Source organism: Anguilla rostrata, chromosome 17 (genome assembly GCF_018555375.3).
Source record: "Anguilla rostrata isolate EN2019 chromosome 17, ASM1855537v3, whole genome shotgun sequence".
Taxonomy (NCBI): domain Eukaryota; kingdom Metazoa; phylum Chordata; class Actinopteri; order Anguilliformes; family Anguillidae; genus Anguilla; species Anguilla rostrata.
The window spans coordinates 12,761,819-12,789,656 of NC_057949.1; the positions used below are offsets into that span (position 1 = coordinate 12,761,819).

The window sequence follows — 27,838 nt, forward strand, 5'->3', positions numbered from 1 at the left end:
ATGGACATACTCTTTCAGTTTCTGTTAACAGAAATGGTCTGGCTGAATTGTGCTTGAGTACAGCCTAAAAAAGAAGCACAAACCATAGTGTTCCTCACAATTTAACAGACTATTCTTGATTAAACTGCCTGCTCATACCCAAGATTGATATTTGCAGTGATTCAGTTTTTCATGTTTTACCCAGCATTTCAAACCTATGCAGGCTTGTCACTGAGATCTCTAACTGCAGTCACAAAAGCTTGAAATAAGGAGCAACAGGCTATGCCCAGCATTTTTATACACAGCCTGAGCATGCTGGGATGGTTAATTGCTTAATTAACTCATGAACCTCACCTGTGTGGAAGCACCTGCTTTCAATTTACTTTTTAGCTCTCGTTTAGTGAAGTGTTTCCTTTAAATTGGTGGTTACCTGTAGCTGTCTTTGGAGGTAAATGGGGGATCCAATAAACACATAATTACTACAGTATAGTTAGTCAAATAATGTCATTTTTCAGGATCAGAATGACATGTCTTTTTTGCTCTTTTTTAAGATGGAATGAACTCCTTAAAAATGTGACCCAAGCAAAAACAGTTCTTTTTTGCTTCTTACAGCAATTTGCTTTTCTTCTTTTTCCATCACACAATCATATTACAAGATTGGCTGTCAAAGACATTGGCTGAATAGAAAATGGTAAATTCCTCAAGATCCAATTTATTCTAGATTTAAAGGCAGTGGACAATACAGTAAATCCAATCTCTGTTGAAATTCTTAGATTTGTATGAGCATGCGTCCATGGGTGCACAGCCGATTAGACCTCATCACACAGGAATTTATGGTGCGAACCTTATTGGACCTTTTCAGGCTGCTACTGAGTATTCACTTCTGAGAGAGGACATGGGTGGGAGGTTTCTTCACTCTTTCTCTGAGGAGATGGTTTACTAACTTATCTAACTGGGTCTCTTGGGATTTTGACAGAATGCCCTAACAGTATGCCCCCCCTCCCCCTCCCACATGCAGTTCCACACGGCATGGTTCTTAGCCGGAGTGGCATGGTGGTATGGTGGTTAGCGCTCACGGCAAGAAGGTCCTGGGTTCAAATCCGGGCTGGGCCTTTCTGTGTGGAGTTTGTATTGTTCCCCCCGTGTCCGTGTGGGTTTCCTCTGAGTACTCTGGTTTCCTCACACAGTCCAAAGACATGCAGGTAGGCTAATTGGACACTCAAAATTGCTCATAGCTTTGAGTGTGGGAGTGAATGGTGTGTGTGCCCTGCTACAGATTGGAGGCCTGTCCATGGTGTATTCCTGTCTCTCACCCAATGTATGATGACCCTGCCCAGAATAAGCGGGTATAGATAATGGATGGATGTTTCTTAGCCATCTCCCTTTCGTCGCTGTGATCCAAAAATGTTCTTGAAGCATGCAAGTTGAAGAAAGTTGGATCAGCAATGGTTGCAGCTTTTTCCAGCAGTTATCTTGAAATATACACTGTACTGTGAGAGGTGTCTCTGCAAAAGTTTTTGTCATATGTGCTTTGCTTTCAAACAGAACTGAAAGGATCAAGACAGGAAATTAGGTTTTATTTTTAGCTTTCATATAGCCATTGTTTTTAGAACAATCATCCCTGGGATTTTCTGTGGCATGTGCTGATTCATCACATGAATAATTATTTTATTTGTTGTCTTATCAGATAACATGGCTTCCCATAGTAATGCTGCCCAGTGTCTGGTGGCAAATAAACAAAAACGAACAACACACCACCACTGCAATGTCCAGCAGTGCTGCCAGGCTAATTTTAATGTTCTAAACCAAGTGAGATAACTCTCTAAAGCCAAAGCAGTCAAATCATGATGCACAGTGACCAAAATATAAGCCAATGCCTGTAATAGTTTGTTCTGGAAGAAAAAAAAATAAGCTAAAAAGGTTTCAATCTCATGTCTACTTTAACTCTGACTATTTTTAAGAGCTAAAATGGCAGTTGGCTTTTCAGTCTCACACATCTAGTACAGCACATTACCTTCATTCACCACACACTCAGCCTGAGTGCCGTACAGTCTGAGAGAACATAAATGCATCCACCTGAGTCCTTTAGAAACAGTGATGTGAATCTGGCTAAGAACAGCAGTCCCAAATCAGAGAGTCTGTGTGCATACAAAAATCATATCACGCACGCATGCACGCACACACGCACACACGCTAACACGCACACAGGCACACATGCACACACGCACACACACGCATACACAAATCAAATAGCAAGTGCTAGGTAGGTCTTTAGCCCGTTTTGGAAGATGAATGATATGCAGGCCTGTTCACTGTGAAAAGTTCATGCTATGTCTGCGGGACCAGGACAGATGGGCTCCCTGGCCAGTTACACAGCACACAGGGAAGAAACAGCCATCTTGCCCAAGACTGTAAAAAGGAGCTGTTTTGTCAACATGTACGGTCTGAGGATTGACTGGAGGTGTGATGGAACTTCTCCATTTGCCACCCTGTAGATTATCATCAAGGTCTTGAAATGGATGCAAGCTGCAACAGTTAGTGAAAAGTCAGTGACAATTCAACCAATTTGTCTTCAACCGTCAAAGTTGGCAATGCTGATGGTCAGTGGCCATTTTACTTACCCAACCCAGAGTTTTAAATAAAAAAGTACAAAAATGGTCCAGGCTGTCTTTTAATTACTGCAGCAACAGCTGGCTGAAGAGACATAGAATGGTGTATGCATAAAGGAGCAGTTTCTTTCTCCAAACAGGTCAATATGCACCTCATCTGATAGACTTTGTTCTATAACTCTACAGTTTTTAATGTACTTTTTAGCAAACTCTAAACTGGCCGTTCTGTTCTTAAGGCTTACCTGTGGTGAACCCTCTGAGGTTACGCTGGTGTGGTCTTCTCTTTATGGCAGTCTTTGACACACCTATGCCTACATCCTGGAAAGTGTTCTTTATCTGCTTCACAGTTGAAAAGGGGTATTTATTAACAATTGAAAGTATTCTCAAATCATCCACTACAATGGTCTTCTGTGGTCATTGTCTATTGGTAGTCTATTGCTGCCAGTGCATTCTTGCTTCCTAATGAGCCAAACTGGTGATTTTGACGGTGTTGTCACACTTGGTTCATTTCAGCCTCTCAAGTGGACTCAAACTGCTGACTTAGCTTTTGTTTTAATTATATTTTATTTATTTAAAAAATATGTGAACATGGAAAACAAACTTGGAAACTAACCAAACTCAGAACACCTCAGGAGCTTGTCTCAACACAATTTGTTTGCGGTTCTTTTCAAGGTCCACTTAATTTGTGAAAAATGCAAGGCCCCAGTCTGCTTTGCATTTTGCCAAACACTTTAATACCTCGAGACTTGTATGCAGCTGCAGTGACTTCTGAGTGTACCCGGATAAAAATAAATAGCAGAATAGCTGCCAGTGGGGTTTGGGAGATTACTGTATGTGGTCAGAAGAAACCTGCGCTCTTCTTGCATCCGCTTCCTCGAAATGCAGCAGAACCAAATGATGAACACATCTGCAGAGGCCATCTTAAAGAAAATTACCCATAATCAGGGGTTGACATAAGTGGCGCACAATTACGCATAAATGGCAAAAAGATTTTTTTTAAATGCCTGGCAATTTTATGTCACAATGGTGCAAATGCTTAATTTCTTAATTTCAGGTACAGGTTCTGTTAGGGCATGAAATTGCCGTTCATTTTAATCTTTTTCCCTTTAACGTGTACTTATGTCGCTTATGTCAAACCCTGCCCATTCTCCAGTGTTGCAGCAGTGGGGTCGGAGTCCTATAGGAGCTGTTGTGTGAGCAAGTGGTTGGAGATCTCATCAATGCTTACGTTGACCAGAAAGGGAGCAGAACCCTCTTTCTAGTCCACTTACAATGTGATCACAAAAAAGACCGAGTTCATTTGCAGCTGGTTCACTTTAAAAGAACGGAGTCCATTTCATTCTAAAATAATTGTATGTGAAAACACCCTGAGACACCCAGCATTTTCATTATGTCTGTGATTGATTTTTTCAGATTTTTCAGCCTCACAATGATCTGCTTTACTGGCATTGACACTTCTTTGGTCCTTATTTTAGGATACAACAGCAACAGACTACAAATGCAATCAATTAACTATTAATACTATTGGTTTTTCTTCACAAACACACATTCATTTTGGAGGTCCCTGAAATCATCAGACAATTATTTCCAATGGGAAAAAGAACACTCGCTTTCCATGCAAATTAATATTTAGGGCAAATATTGATTAAATCCAGGTCATTATTTCAAATTCTACACAGGAAAGACATTGAAAATCCTCAGTAACCATTGTAATGGTTGGTTGCCAGAGAGCAAGGCTACATTGCTTAACAGTAAATCAACTAATAAATATTTTTTTCAATAATTAAAAATCAACTAATGAGGTTAGCGACCATGCAGCGATACATATTTTCTATGCATGTTCCAGAATGGTTTAAATGGTACAGAGAAAATGATTTAGTTTAGTTAATTCCAAACAGTACAATTGACAGTATTGTCTGCAGTGCACTGCTGCATTGTTCAGCCAGCAGACATTAGGCTGACTGTTTGTCATTTGTGTGACCTGTTTAAGCTTTTCTGAGCACCTGTCAATCATCAACAGCAGCACAGTCATTGACAGGCAATATCCGTTTATTTTTTTTTTTTACTGTGTATCTCGTGAAGACCTTCTGTTGGAATACAGACTGATACATAAGATATTTTTAAGAATAATGACGGCATTAGGAGCTGTGTTTTGCCTGTTCAGACTAAACACATATCCAATATGAAGCACAGCCTCGAAGCTCATTAATTCAAAATGTTGTGTGACTTCACAGAGGCAGAAGTGGGAAGAAAACACCATGTGGCTATGTGAGATAATGCTGTTTACCCTTCCGGTACAGAATCTCTGCCACCCATAGTATTTGCGGTAGGACTCTTTGAAGCTCAAGCTCAGTCACAGTTTACTTTTACTGAGATAAAAAAAGGCATAGTGATTGGACGGCGGTAACATTTTCACTGAGGTAATCAATGCCTGACTTTTTCAGTGAGCCACTGAATCTGTAGGTACGCTGGATGTATTAATACAACAGAGGAAGATGTGTGTTTACTACTAGAAAATGTTTGAACCTTTGAGATCTGCCAGATCTGAGCTTACTTTCACAAGCCTTGCTGCTTTGAAGTCTATAGAAGCTCCATGTCCAATTAGCAAAACATGCATTCAGTGAGATTTGATCATGAAATGTGCATATGAACGTTTCGACTGACACGTTTTTTTCTTATCTGAATTTGTTCTTTGGTAAGATCAAAATTGATGTATTTGGAAACATACATAAAGGTACAAATACAGAAGAGATTTCAATTTAGAATTATTCATACAAAGCTAAGTAGTTACGAATGACCTATTAACACCAAAATGTTTATCAATATGTAGGCTCTATGGGCACCATTTTGAATCAACAGGTCAGAATCATGTCACAGTCACATGACTATGGCTTGTCAGGCATATCACATGGTGATTGGGTGCAGTACGTCACTTCCTGTCCTATAAATGTGCATTCCCATCTCGGTTTCTCCCTGTTTACTGCTCGACTGGGGCCTGGAGGACTTGCACCACAGCACAGCCTCTAATGCCGCTTTTTCACCGCATGGCACCAGCTCAACTCGACTCGACTCGACTCTACTCGCTTTTGGTACCAGGCACTTTGTTTTCCACTTCAGGTAGTACCCCCGTCAATGTAGCTGGTCGTCATAGCGACGCCGCATGAAACATGTTGCTCTGACCAATCAGTGGTCTGCAGTGTTTTCACGTCACCTTCTGGTATTGCCTCAGCTTGCTTGGAACCTCGACGGATGTGATACCAGGTACTATCCACAGCTTTTGCCTGAAAAAAAAAAAGTTGAGAAGAGTCGAGGCGAGTGGCGTTAATGCACTGCTTTTAAAGGGAAAGACATGCGGTGAACTGATTGACATTAACGAAACCAAAACCCCATCACATCCACAAATAATTTATTATCATAGTTGCGCTCAAGCCTGGAGTCACAAAACAATTGCGGTGAACACTACTATCTAGTTGGCTAGTGTTAAATAGGGCCCTGAGACATAATATGCAACCTTTCATACGATGTCAAGAAATGTTAGCACAATATTTAGTAAGGCTGCTGTATAGGCTGTCCTCATACAATAATATCCTACGACAATAATATCCTGTAACTGTGTTGTAGGATAATGCATGCAAGCTAAGAAATATCACCTGTGAAGTGGTATCATTTAGTTTACAGAGTAAAAATAAGCTACCAGTCTATCATATGCACCTTTCACTAGCTTGTTTGGTGGACACATTGATTAGCTACGGAAATTCATCAGATGACATGCGTACAAATACATGCTGATGTTCATAGAGAGACATAATGTTCATTAATTTTTCTCTGAAATCAAGTGAACTTTAAAGTGATATCAACAGGCAGATACCGAAGGACCCCATTCATTGTACGCTGCTGTGTCCTCATTCCAAACGTGCAGTGAATGAATTAGAACAAGAACCTTCTCACCTTAATGCTTGTCCTTGCACATTATTCAAGGCTGTTAGATGTCCCATCTCGTTGCTCAAGGTGCCAGAGGGACCAGTGAGAATATTAATTGGACAGAACCTTTTAATCTCGTCAAATGTCAATGTGATAACAGCCACATGACCTTTGCACCTTTGCTGATTAAATATAGGCAAAGCTGATTCCTCGCCGGGGAGGGAGCCTTGTTGACTATAGTCCCTGGTTCTCACCGGAAGGAATCGTGTGTTGTTTTATGAACTTTGACAAGCCGCCTCCCCCCGCCCTTTTCCAAACTTCACATTTATGACTGCTGGCCAGATTCACACATCCATGGAAGATAAAAGCGCTCCAGTGATGAGGGGGTGGTGAGGTGGGTGTAGGAGGGAAGATTGAGAAACCCCCCAATTCGCACGCCATAGCCAATCAGATGATTAACCCATAGTAAATATCTTGTGTGGAAATGGAATCATGGTAAATATACTGTTTGGGAACAGATGAATGGCAACTATACAAAATCATGGTAAATTCTGGTAGATCAAGGTATAATGGTGGTAAATAGACTGTGTGGAAAAATTGAATACCCTGTTTGGCAATAGAGTAATGGAAAATATACAATTTTGGAAGAGACTTATGGTAAATATTAGCGGTGTGCAGTTTGGGAGCGATTCGCTCGAATTGACCGACTCTTTTTTTACCGACTCGGGAGTAATGATTAGCTTTCTAAGTTGAGTCGTTCTATTTTAATCGTTTGATTGACCAAGCGGCTCCACCTACATTGCACTTAAATTCTAACCAACATGTTTTTAAACATGATAATGTATTTCATTTAAATGATGCAATGTTGAAGGACATTGTAAAACTGAAAGTAAACCCATTCGCTGCTGACTGTCTAAACTCGTGCTTTATGAGTGAACAAATGGGCATTACCCTAGGCTACTGAACGAAATAATGGGGCTCAAGAATAACAACTTTGGAGTTCTTCTAATTGGTTACATTATCTAATTATGCTTTCTATGAGAGCGATGTATTGCAATGGTTAAGTACTCATGGGCCAAGTTAATTTATTATGTCCAAAAAATAGCTATCTCCACTCCACCGAGCGAACGAGGCCTGTCTGAACTAACTGCAACTGAACAAAGATCACAACAATGGTAAACAATGTTAATAATAGTTAAATCATGGCCTACTGTCCCTGTGGCCAATGTTTTCATTGGTGATCTGGGCCAGCTTCTGTAATTTGTTATTTATTTGTCACAATGACTGCTGTTACTGTAACACTAAAGGGAAATTTCAGAGTTTTAAAGGGCAATTTTTCTCACTGTCTATGTTGATTTATTTTCTTATCACCGAGACTCTGCTCTCTCTGGGTTGACTGGTCTTTCAACTCACAGTGAGGCATTTGTCCAAATGTTGTGTCACCAAATGTTGACAGTACTTTTTAAATATGTTCTTCTGTGGCTGCCATTCATTTTCTATGCACCTTCCTGTCAGAGATGATTAATGTTGACCTGAGGTCTTCAGCCTGGGAAAATCCACTTGTGTCTATTGGTTTTTTCTGTTTTAGACTGCCCACAACAGGAGCTCTCAGCGGTCATATTGATATTTATGTTGACCCTGCAAGTTTCTGTTTGGTGAATTTTTTATATAGCTGTCATAAATAAAGACGCTGAACAAAGGAACAATTGTTATCTCTGCTACATTCATGTTAATGCACATTTACAGCGATAATAAAAAATAATGAATTTAAATACACAAGTAACAACTTGTCGAAAGTTATTATGTTATTGCATTATATACCAATGAATTTCTGGAAGATTGGAATTGGCAAAATAAGCATTTAAATATGCCTCACAGAAAGGCGATATGTATTATCAATACAGAATTTTTTTGGGGTGTAAAAATATATACTTATAAAATGGTACATTTTACGGTACACATTCGGACCATATCTTGACCTTAAGTGGCATCATTTTAAGTGATACAGTAATACATAGCCATTATAAAAGGGACCATTTTAGGATTGAGTCTCATTATTTGTAAAGAGCAAAGGAGATACTAGAGATATTTCAACGTCTAGACACAGATTGGGTTAAGGAAGCCATTGATTAAGCTGTCGAGCAAACAAACCGAGTGAATATCAGAAGAGCTTAGCCCTTTAAACAATTCAATCAATAACAATAACATTAAGTCAAACCCATTTCCTAACCACCATACTTAAGAAGCGCAAAGCAACATTTTCTTTAAAAAGTTCAACGGAGAAATTAGCATCAGGATCAGAACCCATTCCCTGATTTTGTCTATAAAATTATGTATGTCTGGATGTTATGTGCCGTACAACATGGTAGAGCAAATCCATGGTGGTCAAACTGTTTTAAAGTCAGATTTTTTCATTGCACTGCAAGCATGAGGTAAAAAAGGAATTTTCCATCCATTACGAGAGTCAGATACTGGACAGAAAAATAAAATAGTTTCCATACACCCCCTACTGTGCCTCCATTTGAAATAAATTCATTATTTGTACGCATGGGCGGCTCTGTCATCCTCAGCTGGAAGCGCTGAAAGAAAGGTGATTGGGTTTCGGTGCGAACGGGAAAAACGGAAAGCGATTCATCAGGCCGAGGCCTTGCAATAGACAGCAGATGATGTTCATTTGCCTTTTATGATCAGAGATGAGCAGGCTTATTGACCTCTGACACGTTCACCTGAGGAACCATTTGCATCATTAGCATCAGGCATGAGTCAGCCGGGGAAAAGAGAAGGAATGAGCGGAAAGGTTGGCTATTAAATTCCACTGTTTCCGTTCTGTTCACCTGCAGGTCCCATACCCTGCCTGCCAATTTCACTCATGTTTTTAAGAACCACTTTGAAGCTTGTTCTGTTATTTGATGGTAAGTTCAAGAGAGACTTAAGGATTCTGTACTAATGATTCGAAAGGACCTGCATCTGTAAATAGGTGCCAACAATCTTTTGGATGTTTCTGGTAAAAAAAACATCTTACCTATCCTCTTATTAACATCTTACATATCCTCTTATTATTTATTCCATCGCAGTGCCCACCTACTGAGCTGGCAATTTACAGCCCATGTTATGAGGCCATCTCCCAGAAGGCACTAGGGAATTAATGGGCAATTTTATTATTTTTTTATTATTTGAAAACTATTATTCGGATTTTTTTGGTGATAAATGGTTTTTTATGACCTGGACAGACACACCAGGAATTTTACTGTCATTGTCCTCAGCGTCTTTTCAAATGAATCAAAATAACTTGAACACGATTCGTTCGGATTCATTTTCTTTTTCTTTCCATTATAGATTTGGTAGAAGAAGGGGTCACACTGTGCAGACTGCAAGGAATTTACTTTTATTCATGTCATCAAAAGGCAATGCTCTAACCCTGACAGAGAGGGGAGATTTTCCAATATATTGTTATTAGGGATATCATCAAGATCACAAAAAGGTATAGGAATGCTTCACAGTATATTGGAAAACATATGAAAATACATTGCTGTTAAATATATTTATCGCCATATCCCCATTATTTACAATGTATTTGTGTGTATTCCAACTGCATAAGGGAATGCAAAATTGGAGCTGATATAGTACTCTTCCAGTTGGTACCAACTGGTTTATCAAGACCTTTGTCAAGAGGATATGTAAGATATGGTACCTAGAATGGAAAGTATAATGGTACAAACATTACAGTGAGTAAGGTGTAACCAGGGTTTTTTTTGAGCATGTTGTCCCCTTGCCCTCATTCCCCATGACAACCAACTTTACCATTCAGGATGTCACCACAGAGGTGGCCTCTTAATAGGCTGTCAGAGATGCCCGCCATTGGTCTCTCCAATCCCATGTTACCTATCAGCAGATTCACTGGTAGCCTGAAAATGTGATACTGACAGTGAAGAGCGGCTGCTTCCCAGCCAGCCCGTGTCACCCCTGTGGGATAGCCACTCAGACTGAATGGCACACCTTTGCCATTCGGAGCCTAACCTTTCCCAGGCCTCTATCACAGCCATCTTTCCCGCTTATTACCCAAGTTGCAGTTGACAGGCACCCTCAGTGCAGTTGACAGCCAACCTCCCTGAATTGGACTGCTGAATCGGTCATACAAAAGGCACTAGGGCTGAGGATTTAAAGATCGGTGTCTTTTAATCTGGATAGCATTTAACATTGCACACCTCAAGATAAATGGCTAATCCTTTCCTTAAAAAGTCAGACAGTTATCAGAAAATATCTGAACCTGCCAGTCTCCTGTGTATGTGATGCAGAAATGTAACTGGGGCAGGGGGTGGAGGGAGAGGGTTTAAGTTCATCACAAAAAATCCAAACCCTCCCCAGAAACTAAAGGTATGCAGGTGATTATAATTGTAAATTCCCCTACCGTGGTCAACAATTTCATCCATTCTAGTGGTTTTTGGTTTTGGAATGTCAAACCCCCTTTCCATCAAAATCAATCCCTAGTGTGAAGCACAGGCCACGTTGGGTCATTCTTCCACAGCAAATTTCTGGGATTCAAAAAATCTAGTGTTAGACAAAAAAGTGTGAAGTGTGAAGATTATTTTCAGACCTGTGCTCCAGCTTGTGTTCAGTACAATAGAGATTCTTATTACACAAACACATTTGTGCAATTTTACAATTCCTATATTTGCAAGACCTAGTCTGCATCATTATATTACCTTAATGTTTTGTGCAGCATATTGTTCGGTGTGTAGCCTGGTCCACAAATGAGAATGCATGTATTTTTTGTGTCACGTTTAGAAAGGGAAATTTAACAGGCACAGGGTGTGAAATTACTTTCGTGCAAGATGAATCTGAGTATGATATTAGAAATCTGTTTATTTGGAATCTGTGTTTCCCAAGGCTAAGAGATTACACAGAGACAACTATCACTAATGTGGCACAACAACCCTTTGTTGAACCAGAACAAAGGACATAAAATAACAAAGGAATATGGTCTTCATGTGAATCCATCATCATACAGAATGATATGAAGGTATAAATAAAGTTTTAAGAGCTCAGACAGCACTATTGTCACTTTTATACGTCCTTCATACTTTCACCAATGTCCCTGTTTTTCCCAGCTGACACTACTTCTAAGAAAGGAATATTTACAAGCTTGCATCACGTCTGCCTTTGGTCACTGTGTCGCATTTACATGGTCTCCCGTCTTTTTTTTGGTTATTGCTTGCCTGCTTGCTTTAACTGCCACATCTTCTCTTCTTTAGTGTCTCTCCATGAAATGGCCCCTACTGCCAACTTATTCCGATGTAATATAGCGCTAACTTTGTTCATTTATATTCTGATTTATGGTATCACTTTATACTGTCAGAAAAATGGCAGGTCACAATAAATTTTAAACTAAAATGACATTTTTGAAATAAATTCATACACATAAATGAACACATTTTGAATCTTGCGAAGGTTTGGAAAATGGTCAAGTGTTCTCGGGTTCAGAAATTTTTCTGACAACAGTGGCAGTTCAAACTTGACTGGAAGCTTTTAACGGAGTAGCTTGCCACACTCCTGTTAAAAATCACACTCTCCTGAGACATACCCATTTTGGCAATTTCTCTCTATAGGGGATTTGGTCATATTTCTTTTACTAAGGTGAAATATGGTGATAAAACACTGCTGGATCACAGCTGGAGGTCATTGTGCAGGAATTATGGGATACGGGAAACTTGCTCAGCATTGTTTCAGTTCCACTTTAATAAATACTTTGAGCTCCTTAGATGTTATGGCTTTTCTTGATACAGTCACTGGCATCTTTTCAAATGTGAAATGCGGTATTCTTTGAAAAAAAGATTTTTTTTCCAGGAAGTGGCAAAGTAGCACAAAACCTGGGAAAGCTAACAATTCCCTGTCACTATGGTCCTAGGACAGTTGAATTTGGATTACAGATGCATTATGGGTGATCTGACCCAACATTGCCCAGCAGAATAGAGAAGTCTCTGTACAATGGATGGACAATGGGCTGCAGCTAATGTGTAGTCTGACATTTCCCATTCCCATTTAATATCCTGAATTTGAACAATTCTGGATAAAACTATGTGTTGTTTTGCTTTATATCACAGAGCCCTATTGTAAAAATGAGTGGCAAGTGTAAATTTGGCTCTTTTTGTGTTTCTATTTGATATTATAAAAAATATCAAATAGATAAAGATGAAAAATAATAAATGCCGGTTCAAAACAATAAATAACAACAATCTACTGCAGGGTCCTGCACAGGATTTGCCTGTCATGGGGGTGCAAATGAAAAGCAATTAACAAATGCCGGGGCGGGGGGAGGGGGGAATTTTTGATCACAGGTAGCAATAAAAAACAATGATTCTTGACTACCCCAGGTGCTGGCATGCTGCTGAATTCAATGTCTGTGTCCCCTGTATATTCCCCCAATACTTTCCATGTTGGCTACTGATTTCTAAAGAATGTTCGCTACGTCTTACACATTTTCATGGTTTCGCGACTTTAAGGTAATGCCAGTATTTCTAGTAAAGAATTCTAACAATTAACCACATTGTGTTAATTTATATTAAATGTAAAAATTGGTGAAGAATGATGCAAAGATGGCTCCTGTGAATAAGAACGATGCTCATATCACTCTGTCATTCTGAAGACTTCATGTTTGAATGCAATTGTAATTCTCTGGGAGATGGTGATTCGTGAGGGTGTAATAGCACCACCTAGCACCTTTGACCACAAGCCCCTGATCTGTGGCATGAAAGCTTTGGTTAAAAGTAAGATAACATTGGTTCACACCCCCAAAAAGTAACCGAGTACAAGGGTTAAATGAACAAGGACTCCAAGTGCTGTAAGGGGGAAGAGTAATTAACTGTGATTTGCCAGTCTTATGGTGTATGTCACATTTAATGCACCACTAGGCACAATTAGCATATACTTATTTAAATTTGCCCTAAGAAGTACTCATTTTTGTGAATATCTCATCTATAAACAGAACGCATATATTTGATCCCTTCCAAATCTAGATATTTGTCATCAGTCCCTTTTGTATATATGTCAGTAATTTCCATTTCTTAATGAGCCATTAGGTGCTCGGGAAACCATAAACAATTATGTTATTAAAAATGAACACGCTGAGAGTATTTATTTATCCACACGGGACTACTTTCCCTTATTTTAGCTCACATCAGTTGCTTGTATTTTGAAATACAAATTAAGCGCTGCAGCTTAAAGGGCCCTAAAACCTCACCTTAAAAACTCTAAGAGAGTAACACATATAATTTAAATGTTTGCTGAAATTTCTTATTACACACCACTAACATACATGCATACTGTATGAGCATAACTCAAGGGAACCAGAGACAGCAGGAAGTTTAATTGTGTGTTTTTGGTAGTGCATTGTGGCAGGAGTAGTAAGTTAAGTGACCTATTTCCGAAAAGGGTTTGCAGCAGGGATACTGAACTCCAGTCCTGGGGGGTCTTCTGGATTTTGGTGCATTACAACACTTATCATTAATTTAAGTCACTGAATGGGTAGGTTACAAACACCTTGGTTCCAAAGCCTGAACCGGCCACCAAACTCAAAATTATGGTCAAAGAAATGTATGATGTTTAATGAAGTGTAGCTTTATGATTGACTCTTATTTAACCCTACAGACTAATGCTACCAAGTTATGATTCTCAGAAAATGAGTTTGAGGCACAGTTAGGAAGCCGGTGAATACACCTGAAATAATAAAAACGACTAATCTCACCGTGATATCAAATTCATCTACAGTGAACACACAACCATTCGCTTTACTGAGAGTGCTTATTGGGTTACATAGTGCTTACAAGGAATCAAAAGGCTTCAGGACAATATGACATATTCATCTTCAGTAGATCATAATTTTTTGTTGTTCTAGAGCACTTTTAAATCAGTGCTACAACGCTTCGGAATCTGGAATGAGGTCTGGAATGACTGTTGTAATTATGTCATGTTTTCCATTCAGACAGTGATAAAACATTTTTCGCTATAATCACTATGTTTTTTTTATTACAGGTGATTGATATTAAGTGGAAATTTACATCTATAAACCTGAAAAATAAGTTGAAAATGATCTTGAAATGCATAAAAGAATTTGCCTCTTAGAGCAACTGAATAGACTATGCTCAAAGCAACAAAATAGCAGAGCATTCACAGTCTTGATTCTTTATAGTTTCTTAAGCATGAAAGAACCACGTCAGTAGTTACAATATGTATTCATGAGCCAGGCATGAAAGTGTGGATATGAATGTGAGTAATATAAAACTGTTATAATTGATTGAATGTTAATGAAATATCATTTCCGGGAACAGCTGGCTTTCCAACCCTGTGCTGCTAAGCACTGGTTAATAAACTCATATCTTTATACAACCTCCTACTGAGTGACAGTCTGTGCATGAAAATAGATCAGGAAGTTTGTGTGTTTTAAGAAGACCTGAGTGTCGAGAGAGAGACAGGGAGAGACACAGAAAGATCACTTCTGAAAAAATGTTACCATACAAGATTCCCAAACTAATTCATGAAGAGTTGCTTGTAGGGAGAAAGGGAGGTATTTTAGTGCAGTGGTTAAGAGAACAAACCTGTGTCCATGAGATCATTGGTGTGAACCCCAAGCAAGGTGCTGCTATTTAACCAGGCACTGAATCTACAGCACTGCCATCTGAAACACTTATGCATCCATGCAAATATAATTTGGTAAACTCCCAAACATGGCCATAAAAGTCACTCGATAAAGGTATTTGCTCACAAATTTATCATTATTCGTGCAAAAGCTGGCTGGTTCACACTTAGCAAATTGCATCTGTCACGGCTGTTGATTGCATTTCTCATCTCATTAGCACCAATCAGTGTTTGTCTTGGGGCCATTTCTGCAGCAGCTTCTCGAGGGTGGATTGCTTGTTAGACGGTGCAGGCAATCAGAGAGGCGCTTCACTGGGGAAGAAGGGGTGGGGACAGGTCGCCACTGCTGACTCCATTTTACAGTCTTCCTCTTTTCTGCATGGTAGTGCACATGTGCTTGAAAGGCTGATTAAATGATCAAGAGGGTCATCAAGATTTTTCTTTTTCTCTCTATCCCCCCTCCCCCTCTCTCATCTCTCATGCTCACACACGTTCACAAACCGCAGTAGAAGATACCACAAAAGCAAATATTGCGATTTTACATTCCCTAGATGTTTGGTTTTGTACTTCGCAAATTGAATTGTTGCTGGGACGTAATATATGTCCTCAAAACTGAGGACACCATGAAAATACACACGCTTCATTCAATACCAGTGTGCTGACACTGAGCCACTACCATCTTTGTCTTTCTTTGACCTGTTGAAGACCCGTAGAGGATGAAGTATTTCCCTGTTTACCCAGATTTCCGATCTCCCAGTCTCATTTTTCTCCACCTGGCATCAAAGCCTTCGCGACGGGAAGACAAATGAGACGACGAGTCCGTGAGAGACTCAATGAGGAGAACAGCTGTTGATTCCGGCAGCTGACCCAGAACAGGCGTGAATTAGCTCAGGGGGACAAATTTCTCAACCTAAATCCCTTTCAATTCAAATCGCTCCAATGCCCAGACCCTGTAAAATGGTCACGTCACAAATAGCCCCTGGTGTCCTTCTGCCCACAACTGGAAAATTGCTTTTAATCAGACGCAATTTTGTTTTATGTTTGCCGTGCAATGCCCCAGGCCAGACGTAAAAATGGAAACCCATGTCGTTACACAGCGAGCTAAGACACCTTGTTCCTTTTCATTGAGAGAACCAGCTCCATGTACACAAGAAGACATTTCCTGTTTCAAAAGAAATCTCTGCAAAGCCAGATTGCATTTTGTACTTAAATCTGGCACACAGTGAGCCCCCTATCGTTGTGACCAATTTTAACAGAAACAGAATTACCTTCTTCATACAATATTTTAAGGAGTAAGGTAAGTGTGGCAAGTAGATCTTTCCTATATATAAAGAATAGGCCACACACACACACACACACACACACACGTGCACATGCACACACACAAACACACACACACATGCATATATGCATGCATACGGTTAAATGTGACAGTATTGGGGCAGTGACATTTTTGTTATTTTGGCTCTGTACTCCAGCACACTCAGTTGACATGAAACAATGCATATGACTGTCAGGTTTAATATGAGGGCATTTACATCCATATTGGGTGATCCATGTAATTACAGCCCTTTTCATACATAGTCCCCCATTTTAGGGGACCAAAAGTAATTGGACAAATGAATGTAATCTGAAGTAATATATACACACATTTTTTCCCCAGTAGATATTTGGTAGCATACAAAATTTATATTTATATCTGAGTTATGTCTCATGCTTCTGTTAAAAATAATAATTGAGTCACAGTAATGTGTTATGCTAATGACACTGAAAATACGTTTTCAATTATCAACATATAACTACAGGAGTCATCAATTATGAAACCCAGCAATTGCTTTGTCCAAATTTACCCACTGTAGAGATCCACACTGAAATACAAAGCATATTTTGACGCAAACAATATTGTTTTTTGATGTAGTGGTGTTTTCACTTGTCAATATGCTTACCAAAATATATTCCACTTGAAATCACTTTTCAAAGTACAGCTGCTTAAATAAGCATCGGTCCGTCCCTACATACCAAACAATGCTGCATGTGCTTCAGTTAGCAATGTTCTTGAGGTCACTTATCTTCTTTCCCCAAAGGCTAAAGGGCCATAGAATCATCTTGTAGCTTACAACAGTTTTCGCCATTTAGCGCAATCCACAAAAGGACGCTGACGATGGTCAATCTACGGTGATGCAGCACACGGTACCCTCCTCTCTCTGGAAGAAATGATTACGATTACAGGTTAGAAGCCTGTGTGACCAGACATGTCCCTGAAGTCTCTGTGGGCTAACACGCCGTGAAGCGGTACCTGCTGACCGGAGCCGAGCGTGGTCTCGCACGTACTGCCGTGGGAGTACCAGTCGGAGAACCGCTCCTCCAGCCGGCAGCAGATGGCCTCTCCGTGCTGCCCGGACTTGGGCTGCTTACTGGCGAGCATTTTGGGCAGCGAGTCAGAGGTGGACGACCTGAAGAAGGTGAGGCACCTCTGGCGGTACTTGGTCTTGATGACCTTGGCCGAGCGGTACAGGTCGCCTATGAAGCAGTAGCAGATGGGGTTCAGGCTGGAATTGGTGAGGCCCAGCCACTGGGCGAAGGACTGCAGCTGCAGGAGCCAGGGCGGGGTGTCCGCCTCGTGGTCGATCCAGATGTCGGCCACGTAGAGCGGAAGCCAGGAGACGGCGAACAGCAGCACCAGGGCCACCACCATCTTGGCGATCTTCTTGCGGGCCTTCAGGCGGGAGGAGAGGGCGGCCTGGCCGCGGGCCTCGAGCTCGGCGAAGTGGCGGGAGGCGTGCCACAGCTTCCGGCCGGTCAGGAAGCTGATGGTCAGGTTGAAGGCCACGGGCACGCAGTAGAGGGTGACGAAGAGCAGGACGTTGTAGGCCTGCTTGAGCCTGGCCTGGGGCCAGATCTCCCGGCATATGGGGAAGACGAAGGGCAGCTCCTCGATGGGCCGGAACTCGTCTCGCTGGTTCATGAAGACGAGAGGCGAACAGATGCCGGAGGACAGGACCCAGACCACCGCGATGGTCCAGAGGATCTTCCTCCGGGTGAAGAAGGACCGGGCGTTCAGCGGGCTGTGGACGCTGTAGTAGCGGTTGATGCTGATGACGGTCAGGCTGAGGACGCTGGCCGACACGGACACGGCCTGCGTGAAGGGCACCACCCGGCACAGGAAGTCCCCGTACACCCAGGCCTTGTAGATCTTGTAGCCGAGGGTGATGGGCATGCAGACGCACACCACCATCAGGTCGCACACGGCCAGGTTGATCAGCAGGCTCCGGGTGGCGCTCACCCCCGGCAGCCTCTTGCTCCGCCTCCCCGTGAGGACCCTGATGGACATGATGTTCCCCGCGAAGCCCACCACGAAGGACAGAACATACATGGCGGTCAGGGCGATGGTGGTGGGCTCCCAAATGGTGAGCAGGAAGAGCCTCTCCAGCTCGCCGCTCCCCTGCGGGAAGGAGTCTTCGCTCCAGTTCCTCGCGTCTCCCAGCGACGCGTTACCATAGCGCGGGGAGGGGAAGGACTGCCGTGCCCCGGGGCGAACCAAAGAGCCGTTCATTTTCCGACTTACGCGCTGCACCGCACCAAGACCGCGGGTCCTTCGGCTTGTGACTCAAACGATCCCAGAGGTTGACTGAGAAGATGTTTCTATAGCTTCCCAGCCTCTCTCTCACCAGCCAGTGGAGAATGTCTAGTCTGCTGCCTCAGCTGGAACAAAGACAATCCGATGTGTTCAGTTCTCCCCTACCTTTTCTCAAAAACTAATCACTGGAAAGAATATTATCATACACCTATTTTAACATATATGTTTACATATGAAAGGCTTTTCAGCCAGTTTTTAAAAAAATCATAACTTACAAGAGAGCTCAAAACTACAAGGCATAAGACATGCCATTTTCTTGCGATTTTTGTTTTGTTTTGATTTATTTATTTATTTTTTGAAGGGAGAGAGTTTGTGGAGATTTGTTATCTAGTTTGTTATATTTTAACAAAAAGATCGTTTTTATATAAAGTTTCCTAAAAATATATGTTATAAGTATAAACAATTCCTTTCTGATTAGTGCCGTCGAATTTTCACATTTCTTGCTAGTTTTCCTTAACGTTCGTCATTTTAATATTAGTTCACTGGGTTAATGAGTGGTCCTCGTCAAATTACGAACAATATAGGCTACTGAACTAGCATTCTCCACTAGTTGCTTCAGCAAACACGATTATTTCCGAAACAAACATGTAAATAAAATGGCTCAATAGCACACCAATATATGGGAAGGGTCGCCTCGTAAGGAAAGCTAAATAATGGCATCATAATGCAAAGTCGTAGTTAATATTGAGCTAACTTCCAGAATTCTAACAATTACTTCTTTATCTAAGTAATAATATTACGCCATAATTAAAACCAGTAGACTGTATTTCTGAACATTGCACCAACATACTACATATTATCGTTAATTCAAAAAAAGAATAATTATTTAAAAACTAAGGATGTCTTCATACCCATTGTGTTTAACGCAGTTTGCTATGGTCGCGGTCTGGAAATGTCGACAAAGTCTTCTTTTCATTTTGTCGCAAAGCAAAAATGGTATTACTAAATTATAATGTCCCATAGTCCAGGATTGTTGCACTGTCCTTGTCGATGTCTTAGAATGACTGGGCGAATGTCTGGGCGCCTTGAATCCTGTAAGACGTTGAAGAGACTTCCCGACCCCGATGCTGGGCGCAGAGGTAAGTCCCTTATGCGCAAAGATACCTCTGCGATAGTTAAAAGCAGTGACTTTCCTTTCCCTCCTTGCGTAAATCTGACTCACATGTTACAAAAGCATACTGGATCCTAATAGCCTAACAGTCATTCATGGAAGCAACAGACTATTCGCGGGAAATGATTTTTACGCATTGGCAATTTGTAAACTCTTTCGCGAGCCACATTCGGAAAGTTTTTACGGATTAATTGTATAAAATGAAACCATCAAAATATCCGAGAGAAACGATGCATTTCTAGAAGTAGGGGCATTGTTTTTAAACGTGTAGCCTAATGAACATTTAATTTAAAAAACAATTAGATTGGCGAAATTACATCAATGACACAGCACGGATGTAACGATATTAATAATCTTTAATGTATGCATTATGTTGGATAGTAGTTAGGGGCACATTCGGTGTATCGCAATGGAACTAAAGAAGACTATATCGTAAGAAAAAATGAGCCATTTATATCGTATAAAACTCGCGTGCAAGGGCAAAACGCACAGATCACTCAGAATATGTTCTCATATTAATAATGTCAATGCACAGATTGGCTGGGATTAGTCACTGGCGGACAACACGCCATCTGGCCAGTTGACTTTAATATTCCAGTCCAACTGCTTTACATCTCAAGGCGTTTTGGAATTTGTTTCCCAGGCGAGGAGCTGTACTTAACATGACTTGCGTCAGGAAATATCCATATATAAATGCACTGCATGAAAAATAAGTATGTAAACGGTGAAGCGCTCTACATAAGAATATCTGCTCATGCTGAAAATGTAAACAAAAATGTTTTTATTATATCAAACCGTTGTCACATTCCACTAATACAAAGATGCGTTTTTCACGATAGGCAAACGCGCATGCTGGTTGGGTAGCAGGCACTGCTGTTGTATCCCTGAGCTGTTTACACCCTTGACCCGAATTACTTCACTAAATGTCCAGCCATGTAGGAATCACATGTAATAATAAGCACGCGAACACTCAGGATAAGAGCGCCCAGTAAACAAATCAACAGTAATAATGCAATTTACAGTGATGCACTGTGCTTCGGTGATAGCAGTGTGCATTAGGAACTCATTGGGAGCTGTCCTTTCAGTACCACATTGAAATACAGATTAGCTGGTACTGGGAAGGAGAGACATTATGTATGCTGTCATTTATTAAATATACAAACATATATTCGTGATGGCTTGTTATGAAATATTGCCATGTAGCAGTGCTTTGTTGTTGGAATGTGGGCACATTTGAATCATAATGAAATAAATTCCGTGACAATTTAAGGACCAAAGTAACTGGAATTCTTTTTTGATATAGTGGGTTTATAGGTTGGTTTGTTAATAATGGTGAGTTGTCGCATTTTTATAATGGTGAGAGAAGTAGTGAATGTGTGAATTATTAACAATGAAAAGAAAAGGAAACATCACACTTGAAATGTGTCTTCCACACACAAACTGAAAAGCGTGCCTGTGAAAGGTTGTTGAACAGGGTTAACATATATGTAACTCATTGTGGAAAGGGACCATCATTCATGACAACTCCAAGCGTGATCATATTTTAGAGTTTATTTAAAGAGCATCATTTTAAAATATGGCCTTCGGATATTTCAGCACCATTGTTGAAAATGCTGGTGACCCCAAGCAAAATCAACATTCATACATCTCCAGGAAAATTCCAATCAAATGAGATTACCATCATTATTAAAGATTCAATAACAAAAAATTCTGAGACGCTGATTAATCCACGTTGTGAACAAACAAAACTTTCTCAAAAGAGGGCAGCAGCTTTGCATATAGACAGGAAAGCCCCCTAAGAACTCATTTTGCTTTAATAAAAAGGCTTTTTCGTGATCTCCAATGAGGAGATGTTGACGTCGTTCGCCACCTGCACTTTGGTGATGGTCTTCAGGTCTTCCACACGATGCTTGTACTGCATGACCTTCGTGTCGTCAATGTAAACATGAAAGCTTTCATTGTCAGAGTAAATTTCGATCTGCAAAAAAATAAAAAAATAAATAAAAGGGAGAAGATTTCAGATCACTTGCATTCACCATGATTCAGACCCTGCTTTACCTCTGTGGGGGTGTGGTTGGTGAAGTTAGATGGACATTAGCTGAAATTAGCTACAGAACAGGTCTTCCCCAAACAAGGTCCAGAGTCCCTCAGCTTTTGATTCTGGGTTTGTGATTTTAGGAGACCTCCTACTTCTGATAACGCACAAAGAGCATGCTGCTTCCAAGATGCCACTGCGTCTGTCTCATTACAAAACCCATCTCAAAAACTGTCATTTTTTAAATTTCTTTGCCTGTTCTCCAAGGTCTCTTGTCTTGTGTGGAAGAGACAGTGATTATCCACACTGTTACTGTGGAGCCAAGTTCAGTCAACACAGAAACATCCAATAAATTACAAGTAAGAATTATCTCCAAGAAGGTACAGAGGCCCATTTATAATAATCAATAAGTGTAGCATTAGCCTAACAAACAAAAATTTGCATTGTCACAGAAAGATAAGGTGAGGCCAATAGTCTATTTGTACACAGCTATACATATAACATTACCCAAAGGAAATCCAAAGAAAGAAAGAGAAAAATAAAAGAAATCTAAAGGGGGTCAGGGGAGATCTGAAGAGGTAAAGCATCAGTCTGTGTTGGATGATGGTCGAGGTTTCTGCTGTCCTGAGTGCAGAGGTTCATTCCACCACTGTGGGGCCAGGGCAGACAGGAGACGTGACCTGGAGGTACAGGCACGCCAGGGGGAGGTACCTAACACCCAACCCAGCCATAGCATGGCAAGTACTAGAGATCTTTTGGTGTAGCCAATAGGCTAGCACCAAGGTTTTGAGCCATTAGACTAGCAGCATGGTTTTTAGCCAATAGGCTAGCACCAAGGTTTTTAGCCAATAGGCTAGCACCAAGGTTTTGAGCCATTAGACCAGCACCAAAGTTCTGGGCCAATAGAATAGCGCCAAGGTTTGGACTTTCATGGGAGCTGACACTGTATAAGTTATGGTTAAGAAATGAATTCTGATGTACATGCACAGAAACTTGTCAGGAGGTCCCACGGGCCTGCTTGGTTCTGGAAACCCAGGAGAGGGGTGGATCACCTGGAAGGGCTCCTCTGTTCCAAAAGGGAAGTTGGTACACCTCTCCTCCTGCCCCCAGCGGTTGGACATGAAGGAGTTGCACACAATGTCAGATTCCGTGAAGCGAGGATTGAAGTGGAAGGCTATCCTGTCATCGCGGTCGCATAGGAAGTTAATCTCAAACCTGAAGGGGCACACGAGACATGCACAGAAAGAGATGGTCTCAATGTATGAGGCCAAAGTCACAAGAGAAACAGTCACAGAAAGGTCAGTGTGGGGACACTGGGAATCTCTACTTTCCCTATGCATGCAATGACCGATCATCACAGTTTATTCATCTTCATTTAATCAATGGCCCTCGTTGCTTTAACTGTTTTGCAATCTGTAAATCAATGCGATTAAAAATTAAATCTAGCGTACTGATGACAAACTTTGGCAGAGTTCATTTATCATTGCCTGCAAACTACAGAAGCCCACGCATTTTAATTTGGAAGTAATTTGGATTTATTTCATTGTTAATTTAAGAGGCAGTAGTTTTCAGAGCACAGACCATAAGCAGCTCCATGGCCTGCTGGGAGTTGTAGGCCACTCTACTGTACCCCATGTTCAGGCCCTGTATGACACGTGGCTTATTGTGCAGAAGCAAGGGCACGGCAAGGCCCTTTCCTTGCCTGTCATCGTGATTCTCGTTAAGAGCTGCTGCCTTGGCAGCACTTCTCCGGAAATGAAAAACCTTCTGCGCGCCATAATTTTTTGACCTCCTCGGCACATTCACTGATATCAGCAGATACCGCCATCTCTGACTGTCTAGAAAGTGTATATTTTCACAGCAGTTGTTCCCCCTGTACCCTGTAGCTCGCGGCATAACATAAGCCGCCATTTTTCTGTTACTGTACAGTCTAGTACCCACTTTGTGTTCATCGGAGCGTGTGTCAGGTACAGCCAGATGAGCCAGTGCCTGCCTTGTCACAAATCCAGTTCTGTAGCACAGCCTTGACTGTAAATAAAGTCTTGCTCCTGTATTGCTTAGCAGTGAATTACAGAACTCCGCAGGCATAGTGGAGTGACTTCAAATGAGCTATCCTGCAGTTGTATCATGTGCTGTTGTATCATGCAGCCCATAAGATGTTGGATAGCACCCAAAATGGTTCTTTAATAATCCTAAACCCAGGGAAAGTGTCTGATTGGACAAGACCAATAATTGCTCTGAAATATTTTTGAGGGCCTGCTAGTGGATGTGTGATTGTTTAACCCTTTAAGTCCATATTCGGGCCAGTGTGGGTTTATTTGGATTCATTCTGTTTTTTTATGGTGAAATTTTCAGTCAGTCGGGTGACACGATATACCGTTTAAAAGTGATAAAACTCACAGTTCTATCTCTATAAACAATTCTATGGTACCAATGTTTTAGTGACACCGGCTACCTATTTTGTAGCATGTGGACTGGCAAAAGAAGCGTGGGGGTTCTCAACTTCTATTAATTTTTGAAATCTACAAATGACCTGAATAACTGTAATTCAGTGTTTTTTTATCATAGCAAGGATCCAGCGAACAAGTCATTATTTTTAAATGTTAAATGTATTTTTATTATAGGGCCAATCATGGACATTAAGCTAGATAGATATGAAAGCTTCTTTAGGGGAATTGATCTTAGGCACCTAATAACACCATGTCCCTTCAGACATAAGCTTGAGCACGCTTCCAGAACATTCTCACAGCATCACGCACGGTTCACTACCTGCAGCGTGCGCTGGAAGCCCAGTTCTTACATTAGCACTAAGAAATAACTCAGCCTTGATGTCAAAAGCATTCAGATGGAAACTATTCCCATTTGTGCCGGTGACCCTGGATAAATACAAGGGGAAGTAAATTGGAACATCGATTCCTCTCTGGCTGTACAACGCAGCTCTGCGCTGATTGAACATTGCTCATATTTGTCATTGTGAATAGCGAGCGCTGTCTGCTTTAGCAACAGAAGCACACAGGGAACAAAGGACAAAAATACATTAAAACATCAAATTTTCAAGAGGGTCCTTGATTCTTAATATATAAATAAATAAAACTTGCATAGAAATGCATGCATAAACACACACACACACACACACACACGTGAAAAATGAAAGGAAAAACCTGAATAAATGAGTGGAGAAACGTAATGAATGCAGATGCGTCCATACAGGTTTACTACATGATACAATTAAGCAATTAACATTCTATCATGCCCTGTGGCATGCATAAAAATGCTAAGCAGGCCCAGTTGACCTCGATCAAGATGGCATGAGGAAAATAATCCAAGTGACTTTGAAAGAGGGTTCATTATTGGGGCACGGATGGCAGGAGCTTCAGTCACAAAGACTGCTCAACAGGCTAGTGTTCTGCATTTAGATCTGTGGGAAAGACATCAGTAAATAGGGTCGGAAATTGTGGTCGAAAGAGTACATTCAGTGACCACGTTGCTTGTACATTAGTGCGACGTGTAAGGAAAAACAGAAAAGCAACCCTTCCTCAGGTGACTGAGAATGTCAATTCAGGATGTGAACAGACTGCGTCAGCAAGAGCAGTCCGTCAAAAACTTTGTGTCACTGTCAAAATACTTACGGACTACACTATATATGCATATGAGGAATATATTTGCAACACAAATGTATTATGCATAAATACCTATTTTCTGTTTCTTAATATGTGCGTAATTAAAAACGTACTTTGATGAGGGTATTGATACTGCTTTTTGCATTTGTAATAGGAATATTTTAGCATTCCTGAGAATAACACTGATGTTCTCCACTACTGTACATTGCTCTAGGAAAGACTGTCTGCCAAGTGACTAATATAATTTTGTGTAATCTATTTTTTATTTTACAAAATCTGGTTTTGGTGACATTTCCCACCGTTGTATATGCATGATATTATGCATGACACAGCAAATGATGGCTGAAAACTTGGAATGTGTCTTTTATCTCTTTTAGATCTCTGTGCCAATGAAATCCTTTTAGCCTACCCTAGATCATAACTTACTTGCTTGCCTCAGATGGTGGCTCTCCTTTCAGAATAATGCTCCATCCGGGACACAGGCCGTCAGGACAGGACGCCTCAAACTAAAAAAAAGGGATCGTGACATTATTTAAGTAATAGGTTGACTTTCAAAGAAAAAGATGTAATTTGATCAGCGGTGCATTTCGCCGATGCCCGATGACGGCGGTAGCTTGGCACTTCCGAATCTTGTGACCCATTCAGTTCGTCACGAGCGAACAGAATTACGTTAAAAATGGAAATTGCAAAGTGAAGACGCACCCACCCCTCCACTGACGCGTGCTTCCATTCATCATGTACGGGCGCTCTTTCGGTGAGATGAAGCTTTTCAATAACATTCTCTGAAGTTCTGAAGTTATCTTCTATGTGCCGAGTCGTAGCACGGCACGTCTGCGTGCCGGAGCCTCTCAAAAACGCAACGACATTCCTTAGGAGATGTTTACAAGCAGACTTTTGACTTAACTGCTGGATTAGGCCATCGGAAAAAAAGTTTAAGCAAGAGTCACATTTCCAAACGCTTCAGACTGTAATAGAGGTTGCCTTTTGAGATCTGCACTGTTAGCGATTATTATGAAATACCTTGTCGATTAGTGATGTGAACATTGAAATAACATGGGTCAGCTTCAAAAAAGAACACTTGAAATGATTTTTCAAAACTAACGCTCATCCATTTATTATTATTATTATTATTATTATTATTATTATTATTATTATTATTATTATATTATACCCATTTCCATATGCAGGCTGTGCTTGGCTGTACATTTCCTAACCCAAGTCAGAGCTGTACCAGCTGCTGATAGATATTCAGTTTTTTTCAACACTGCAGCATTGAATCAGCAAACAATGCACAGCCTCTCATTCCAAATCTTCTATTTGCAAGCTGGAACACTGAGAACCCATCTACTCCACCTGCGCAGTGCAATTACATTTGATTCAAAATAGGCGGTTAGACTGTGCGCCTTCTAGCCTAGACAGCACAAAGTAGTGCTTTTATGTATAATTATTTATTATGGATTTATTTGCTTGGTTCTTTGGTTGTTTGCGGTGGTGTGCGCCATTAACACAATACCCATTATTTGACATTTTGCCAAGTTCTTAAATAATTATCATCCTCATCATCATCAACAACAAAAACAACAGCAAGAGCAATAAACAAGTACAATACACATCAATATGTAGCCCAAGTTATACAACAACGTTATATAATTCATAACAATGAGCGATTAAACTTTGTTGAGGTTATGCTCATCTTATTAAATGTTCTTGAATAATAATAACAGAGCTGCTTCTATTGAAAGAGATGAGAACAGTGAATCTGCCCCAGCTTGGGGGGGGGGGGGGGGGGGTGGAAACCGTGGAAACCGCTGCACACCGGTGGCGGTGATGTAAGCTCCTTACCCGTAAAGTCATGCTGTCTGCGGGGGTCTCTGCGCTCCCTAATTCAGAGCTCTGGGCTGGCGCTGGTTCAAGCCGGGGGGGAGCCATTTAAAGAGCGCACCGGGGTCACGTGATTGGCTGGCTTTAGGGGGGATGAGGCCGGTCAAAGGCCTTTGTCTCTGCCCAGTCGGGGCCGGCTCTGTCCCTCCGCTCTTTTGAGGTTTTTCTGCACACCGCACGGAGGCATGGATTTGTGCCTCCCCATTTTGCAGCCAGCCTTTATACTGACATTAAAGCCACAGATTGATGGAATCCTTCCTCATTTACACACAGTGCACCAACTTTTAACATTTGAAAAGTTTCTAAACAATATCATATGTATTCAAAATCAGATACAGTCTCTGGACTGCTAGCCAGGGAAATCAAGGCAGCTCCTTCTGTCATAATCATTTCTGGAAGGCATGTTTTTATAAG

General features: G+C 41.0%; 2 protein-coding genes across 2 annotated transcripts; both read right to left on the reverse strand.

Annotated features, from left to right (window-relative positions):
• Window positions 1-16,660: 16,660 nt before the first annotated feature.
• On the reverse strand, window positions 16,661-18,830 carry LOC135243737 (QRFP-like peptide receptor). The gene has a single exon (XM_064315739.1). The coding sequence runs from the start codon at window positions 18,691-18,693 to the stop codon at window positions 17,371-17,373; it is 1,323 nt and encodes a 440-aa protein (XP_064171809.1). The 5' UTR covers window positions 18,694-18,830; the 3' UTR covers window positions 16,661-17,370.
• A 2,594-nt stretch (window positions 18,831-21,424) lies between these two features.
• grifin (galectin-related inter-fiber protein) lies at window positions 21,425-27,496 on the reverse strand. The gene is made up of 4 exons (XM_064316090.1): window positions 27,386-27,496; window positions 25,970-26,049; window positions 22,976-23,138; window positions 21,425-21,866 (listed from the first exon to the last, which is right to left on the reverse strand). Exons 1-4 carry the CDS (start codon window positions 27,470-27,472, stop codon window positions 21,702-21,704), a joined length of 495 nt encoding a protein of 164 aa, XP_064172160.1. The 5' UTR covers window positions 27,473-27,496; the 3' UTR covers window positions 21,425-21,701.
• Window positions 27,497-27,838: the final 342 nt, after the last annotated feature.

Coding starts and splice junctions, on each gene's coding strand:
- LOC135243737 (XM_064315739.1), bottom strand. CDS start 18,693: ATGAACGGCTCTTTGGTTCGCCCCGGGGCACGGCAGTCCTTCCCCTCC.
- grifin (XM_064316090.1), bottom strand. CDS start 27,472: ATGGCTCCCCCCCGGCTTGAACCAGCGCCAGCCCAGAGCTCTGAATTA. Junction 23,139..25,969: donor CCACCATCTGAGGCAAGCAA/GTAAGTTATGAT, acceptor GTGCCCCTTCAG/GTTTGAGATTAACTTCCTAT. Junction 21,867..22,975: donor GAACAGAGGAGCCCTTCCAG/GTGATCCACCCC, acceptor ATTTTTTTGCAG/ATCGAAATTTACTCTGACAA.